We start from the raw sequence: 6,547 nt of genomic DNA, 5'->3' as shown, positions 1-6,547 counted from the left end.
GGAAGCTGATGAGGAATATGGGTAAAATGTTAATGCTTTCCACCCACCTAAGAATCAGTATTCCTGGCATGCCATATCTTGAGTCTCCTTAAGTCACAAATAATCCCACTGTTTCTTCTTTTCTTGGAGGCTGCCTACTCCTTTCCCCACCAATAGAAACAACACAGACAGCTGGAACACAGCAAGGAATCTTTACTAGGATGGAGGCAGGGGTTGGGGGTCAGGTCCAGAGAAAGTGGAATGGCCCACCATCAATGAGCAGAAGTCTTGGGTTTTTTTTAATCATCTGATGGGGATGAGGAGTTAATGTTTGTTGTGGACAAGAGGTGCAGGGATGCGGATATCCTGGCCTCTCTCCAGACGACGTTCACAATCAATCAAATAGTTTACTCCATCGATGACCAGTTGCACCAGCTCCACCTGAAGAACACTAATCCTTGATCTCTGTTTCCCGTAATCAGATTTTTTTTCTGTAGTGCTGATAACTCTCCTGCTCTGGGAACTCATTTCCAATTGCCTCCCCACTCAACCTGAATTTCATTGTAGATTCTAATACATTCCTGAGGCTCGTTCACTGTTGTATCTCAACTCCCCAAAACCTATACTTCTCATCCTCCTGATCCCTTAAGATCTCACCTCTGACTTTCCCAGTCGGTCCAAATTAGAGATGTCAAAGACACTGCCTGTGGCAGCAGTATCCACTCCTCCAGTGCCACGCTTTTGGAGTCTTAAATTCTCCAGGATCTTTGGGAAACGGCTATCCTGGAGGGGAGATAGGGATTGGGGACAGAGTCAATAAAGGTAGATTGGTCCTACCTTAAGGAGCCTGGACCTGCTCCAAACATTTTCCCTGACCTTTAACCACAATGCCTGGCTCCCTTCTAAATGGCTTACTCCCTCCCCATCCAGACCCCTCCCCCTTCCTCACTTGCATCTCTCTCTAACCCCATAACTCCTTTACTTTGCTTAGCAGGGGCAGTTTGATGTGCACTCCTGCTCGAAGTCCAGTGCCCAGGTTAGATGGACAGGTCAAGATGTATCCCAGACGTTCATTCCACATGAACTCCCAGCCACGCTCCTGGATCAGCCGCTCCACCTGTGTCCACAAAGTTTCTGTTACTGAAATATCAGGGATATGTGGGCCCCTCCCTTAGCTAGCCCAACAGGAACTCTATAAATATGGCTAGAACCAGGCATTTGGATGAATGACATTGCTCTTATTATCATGCATGCAAGGTGATTTTAATGTTGCAAAATTACGATGCACTTGTGATGTGCATGATGATGAAATTGTCTTGTGTATGGAAGAAAATAAACTTGAGAGAATGATGCACTAAAGATGCTCTAGGGAAATGAACAGAGGTGGTAAACTGAACCGAGAAAGGACTGGTTTTTCAATGAGTTCTGCCCGCATTGATTATCTATGCTTTGCCAATAAGCCTAGCATTTGGAAAGGTTCTTTCAGACAGAAAATGAGGATGTAGGCTTTGCAACAAGAAGAACAACAATGGCTCTCTGTTAGCCATGAAAGGTACACATGTGAGAAAGCAGAAAGAAATGTGAAAACAGGACAGAAAAGCCAGATTCATAGGTGTGTGTAAGCAGGGGAAGGCATCGGAAGACTGTTTCACTTAACTATCCTAATCATGAAGATAACTATTAGAGTTGAAGACAGAGGGCCCACCAGAGCAATGAACACAAAGACCACTACCCAAAGTGAGTGAAGGGGACTTTGTTTACAATTCAGGAAGACCCAAGGTTTGGAGGGCACAACTTTCACGCTAAACATGGGGAAAGCTTTCCATCTAGAAGAAGAACTTGGTGACACTTACTGAGCACTTGCAATGGACCAAGTACTTTACCTACATCATTTCATTTATTCCCCACAACAACCTAAAATGTAGGAATTCTTACCTCAATTTTATATTAGGAAACTGAGGCATACGATTTAAAGAATATTTCCTACACACTCATAGTTAGAATGTTATCTATTACATGCCAAATATAATAGAAATGTTATAAGTAAAATCTAAAAGAGGAACTTGCTTTCTTTAAGCCCAAAATAACTGTAAACATGAGAATATCCAGTGATAATTTGCTTTATGGAGATTTTTAATGTAGAACTAAATATGGAGATAAAATACACATAAGATTGAGGATTCAGTTCAACTCATGCAGAACTATACATTTTAGAATTTAAGATATTCCATCTTCTCCCCCAGTATCCTTCCTACTTCAGCTTAAAGCCTAGACACAATATGTTAGCAGCAATGATGGAATCCAATAAAAGCCCACATTAGCTCAGAACTTGGTGTTTATTTTAGAATCCTGAACACACCAATTTCTTACCTGCATCAGTCCACACTCAAACAATGTAATGCACTCCCCACCATGTCACACCACACACCCCAGACACTGACCTGCCATCTTAGTCATTCTGTCTTTGCCTTGTTTGACAACTGCTTTATATACTTCTTTGGGTTCCTGACGTTCTTTCTCTCTGTTTTACTGCAACCATATGTCCTGGTTTTCCCAGGATAGTCCTGCCTTATGGCTATTACCCTGGAGTGATTAGCAGTGATCCTTTTTACTATTGGAAGTATCCCGGATTGGTTGATAAATCAAATGATCAATCTATCTGTGCTAGTCTTTGGTTTCCCTTTATTTCCTCCCACCCAGCTCCCCATTTCCACCCCTGTCCAACCTCTTTGAGGCCTCGGCAGAATCTTTCAAACACTTTCTTCATGTTGCCACCCTTCTCCATGGAGATAACCCGGGTATGATCCTCCTCATTCACCCAGATAAGGAAGCTCTTCTCATTGTTGTGCCTGAAGGCAGGAGATATGGCAGGAAAGGGATCAAGGGGCAGGTAAGAGTTGAGGGGGAAAGAGAAGCAAAGCATTTATGGGTCATGGAGGCAAGAGAGGTAAAGGGCAGCTTCATACCAGATTCCACGAGCATCTGGCCAGTCTCGAGCCATTCCTGCTGCAGTCAGCAATGGGGACACAGGCTTATCGAATAGAAAGTGGTCCTGGGAAGAGAAGAGACTTGGGTTAAGAATCCTCCCAGTAGGCCCTGGGCCTCCCAGAGCCCATTTATCTCATCTGGGCTAGCCTCCCCTCTGGTTCGTTCTTCTGTCTTCTCCCCATGCCCAGATCCCCTGCAAGGCCCCTCACATCAATAAGCTGCTGCTGCTCAGCCTCTGTCATCTCACTGAGCCGATAGTAGCGTCCAGCCAGGTCACCCTTTAGGCCACTCAATGCATCTACCACAACGCGTTCCACCTCTCGTCGCTCTGCCCGAGTGCAGGCTGGAGGCAGACTGAGTCCCCGGATACTTCGGCCAGTTCTGACTCTTGAGGACAATACATACCTCTCATCGAAGTAGCCAGAACGGATCTGGAAGACACAGGAGATGAATATAAGTCACAGATACACAGTGAGTGGGAACTGAGCATCCTTGGAAGGCTAAGGTCTAGGGATTAGAAGGTTCTTCACACATCCCAGCTGCTTCCTTTGGAAGGAGGGGTCTATTGGGCAAGCATTCAGGTTGAAGGGGGGCATTGTGGACCCTTCCCTGAACTGTCTACCTGGCAATATGATCAGTTTCATCTACCCTTTCTTCATATCTGCTATTCCTTAAGATATGCTTCTTTTGCCATATCAAGTTTAAAAACTCAGCAGTATAATGCCCATTAGTCAAGACGAAGAAACTGGAGATATGGAGTGTTGTATACAAGGCAATGCACCTCAGGAGTGGAGTATTTGACTCACCTTACTGGCATCCAGGTCAGTGGTATGCTTCATGGTCCGGGGGTCATATCCATTGTGTCGCTCTTGGATCACAGGGTCAAATAGGTCAGCAAATACCTGATGGGCAGTTAGGAGGGAGAGGTAGTTAAGGAAAGGAAATCCATTTCAGACTTAACTGTGCATTGATTTCACTGCATCAGAAAATTTGAGTATAGATGGTCCAGAGTCTTCAGGGAAAGTAAGGGGTCTTTAGAGGGAAGGAGCCAGGATTACTGGGAAGATGAGTTGGGTCACCAGGAAGACTCTGGGGGCCCCCTACCTCATAGGTCTCCTCATCTCCAGCCACCATGCCCACAGTCTTGATGAAGGGGTGGCCAGGGTTGTCCACGCCAGTCTGGATACACTGATCTAGCGTCCAACCAGTGGGTGTGGTCTTGTCGCAGAGCCGTGCATAGACTGCTGGGGTCAGGTGACTGGCCATGCAGTTGTTGTGCTTTCGGAGGTCTGGGTACTCAGCGCTGGGGAGGGGGTACCCAGTAACCATGGAGGGAGGACACAGGGGCCTAGAGCTAGTGCAGTCAGCTGGGAGCTGCCCAGATAGCCATGTCTGGCTTTGCTCCACGGGGGTAAGGGGAATTAGAAGGAGACTAAGCCTGGGTAATCTCTTTAGAGACTTCCAGTGTCTATTCTTTCCCCACAGTTCTAGCTGCCTCTGGCAGGCTAGTACAGTTCCCCCAGACCTGCTCAGGTCTTTCCTCCCAAGAACACAACATTCAGGATGGGGGAGGGGAAAGACTGAGGAGGGGGGATTCGGGAAATGGGAGAGGAGAGCAGGAAAGGGAGATGAGGGAGAGTGAAAAGGTTAATAGTTCCTGGTCTTTCTTCCACTTAGAGGTTTGGGCGGTGGGTGCAGCTAGAACTCTTAGGGCCAGAGGTGGCCTTGGGGGCAGGGACCATGGATTACAGATCCCCAGAAATGCTCTTGGTTTGGCCCCATCTGAGCTGTACAGCCCCCCAGCTCCAGGGCCTTGTGATTACGTGATTATAGCCCTTCTCTGTAGCTCGGATCCTCGTCTCCACCCCCACCTTCTTGCTCCCATCCCCCCATCCTCCCCGCGCCTCAAGCACTGATACCTTGGGGGATACAGCCTCCTTCGTTCGCTGGCTGCTCGAACAGGTTCCGGGCGGAGCAGAAACCCAGCGGCTAGAGACCCAGCTCCGGCCAAAGCCAGGAGCCCGAGCCGCGGGCGGGCAGACAGCAGACGGGAGAAGGGACCAGCCATGGCTAGGGGGTCCAGGTATGGGATCCTGGAACAGGAGCAGCCACAAGACAGGAACGGAGACGGAGGATGCAATCGGTCACACTGAGGCCTGGAGCCAGATCTGAGGCTGAAGCCGAAATGGGGGTCGGAGTGGAGACTAGAGCCGGTGCCAAGCAGGCTGCAGGAGAGGCGCAATGAGCTCGGGGCGGGCGGGAGGAGAGGGAGGCCGAGCCGCAGTCTCCAGGGGTGGGGCTCACACAGGCTCCGCCCTCCCGCCTGCCAGCGCGCTAGGTGTGCGGGGGTGGGGGTGGGCAGCGCAGCCAGGTAATTAGGGGCGCGGAGACTCGCACCCCAAAGGCCGGGGAGGTAGGCCCACCAGTTAGGCTGCCTAGATTTCAGCACCGAGTAGAGGACAGCACCCTCGGGGCCAGCAAAACCCGAACACGCTTCCCCCAAGCCCCTCTGTTAAATTCGAAACCCGATCCGTCTACTGTGTGTGGGTGGGACAGGGTGACATTGCCCAACCTCTTTGCTTCTGGTCTACCCCCAGCAACCTTTCCATCTCCCCAGGGGCGGCGGCCCCCGGACAACGGCGGAATAAACACAGATACCCGAGGAAGCCGCTGAGACGGCCCTGGGCTGGAGGCAGACACGGAGAGACACAGTCTGCCTCAAGGTCACCTTTTCCTAAGAACCAGGAAGAGGACCAGGACGCCTTCCCGCCACACCTGTGCTCTCCTCCCACGGTGGAGAAAGGTGGAGAAAAGAGTCCCTGAGAGAAGTCAAGGAAATACTAACTCTTACCCTATTTGTCCTGTGCCCCCACTTGGCCCCTGAGTCTGGGGCCCTACTATTTCCAGGCCCACTCCTGATCCTGGGCTTCTTTTTTATTCTCCCACCCTCTTCCTCGGCCCCTACTTCACCTTTGATCTTTTACTTCTCTTCTTTTCGCGGCTCAGACCAGTCTGCTGCTCCCGGGACTCCCTCTGAGCAGTCTGCCAGTTTGCCTTACCTGCTGGTTGCACTGGGTGTGGGGATGGCCTGGCGCCGAGAATTGTTAGTTTCCTTTTCCTCCTCTCTCTTTTATTCCCTCTCTGCAGCTCCCAGTTCCAGGACTGGAAGGGGAATTTAAAATGAGGTAAAGGGTGTGGCAAGATGACTGGGTGTGGAGAGGAACAGGCAGGCACAGGTCTCCAGGCACCGCATGTGTTTCCTCTCTTGGCTCCCTAATGCTGTTTAATCCGGAGCGTAAAGTCCTATAGTGTCCAAGGGCGTAAGGTCATCAAGGGATCTCTGCCTTCCTCCCTGTCCCCTCTCCTGTGTCTCCTCTTGAAGCACATATTGAGATTTGAGAGGGTTTTGTTTCCACTTGACTTTTGTCCTAGTGGGAAGGAGAACACATGTTGGAGTTGTAATAGGGCTGTGAGGCTTCAGTATGGAGGGTTGGCTAAGGTGGACTGAGCATGGCAGCGTTAGTCCTCTCACTTAGCTGTCCTGTTCTACCACAAGATGTTAAAGTTCTTGGGTGTTTTA

The 6,547-nt window shown here is 49.7% G+C and overlaps 1 protein-coding gene across 7 annotated transcripts; it reads right to left on the bottom strand.

Annotated features, from left to right (window-relative positions):
* Positions 1 to 172: 172 nt before the first annotated feature.
* On the bottom strand, positions 173 to 6,166 carry CKMT1A (creatine kinase, mitochondrial 1A). 7 transcript variants are annotated; one of them, XM_008268821.5, is made up of 10 exons: positions 6,027 to 6,166; positions 4,887 to 5,192; positions 4,072 to 4,270; positions 3,774 to 3,869; positions 3,177 to 3,398; positions 2,946 to 3,031; positions 2,705 to 2,828; positions 962 to 1,096; positions 637 to 762; positions 173 to 420 (listed from the first exon to the last, which is right to left on the bottom strand). In XM_008268821.5, exons 2-10 carry the CDS (start codon positions 5,033 to 5,035, stop codon positions 304 to 306), a joined length of 1,254 nt encoding a protein of 417 aa, XP_008267043.1. In that variant the 5' UTR covers positions 5,036 to 5,192; positions 6,027 to 6,166; the 3' UTR covers positions 173 to 303. The 7 variants fall into 7 exon arrangements, with proteins under 7 accessions (XP_008267043.1, XP_017203400.1, XP_051677702.1 ...); XM_017347911.4 differs by having other exon boundaries at positions 4,887 to 5,141; positions 6,027 to 6,160; XM_051821742.3 differs by having other exon boundaries at positions 4,887 to 5,060; positions 6,027 to 6,158.
* Between the last annotated feature and the right edge of the window lie 381 nt (positions 6,167 to 6,547).

The sequence above is a fragment of the Oryctolagus cuniculus genome, chromosome 12 (genome assembly GCF_051225735.1).
Source record: "Oryctolagus cuniculus isolate XC-2025 breed Fujian yellow rabbit chromosome 12, ASM5122573v1, whole genome shotgun sequence".
Classification (NCBI taxonomy): Eukaryota; Metazoa; Chordata; class Mammalia; order Lagomorpha; family Leporidae; genus Oryctolagus; species Oryctolagus cuniculus.
The sequence above is the reverse complement of the archived record's forward strand: the minus strand, read 5'-3'. Positions and strand labels throughout refer to the sequence as shown.

What these genes read in the sequence shown, in the direction of transcription:
- CKMT1A (XM_008268821.5), bottom strand. Translation starts at nt 5,035, where the DNA reads ATGGCTGGTCCCTTCTCCCGTCTGCTGTCTGCCCGCCCGCGGCTCGGG. An exon ending in GAGATGAGGAGACCTATGAG is followed by an intron (nt 3,870 to 4,071) that starts GTAGGGGGCCCC and finishes ACTGCCCATCAG; the next exon opens with GTATTTGCTGACCTATTTGA. An exon ending in TCTGCCGAGGCCTCAAAGAG is followed by an intron (nt 1,097 to 2,704) that starts GTTGGACAGGGG and finishes TTGTGGACACAG; the next exon opens with GTGGAGCGGCTGATCCAGGA.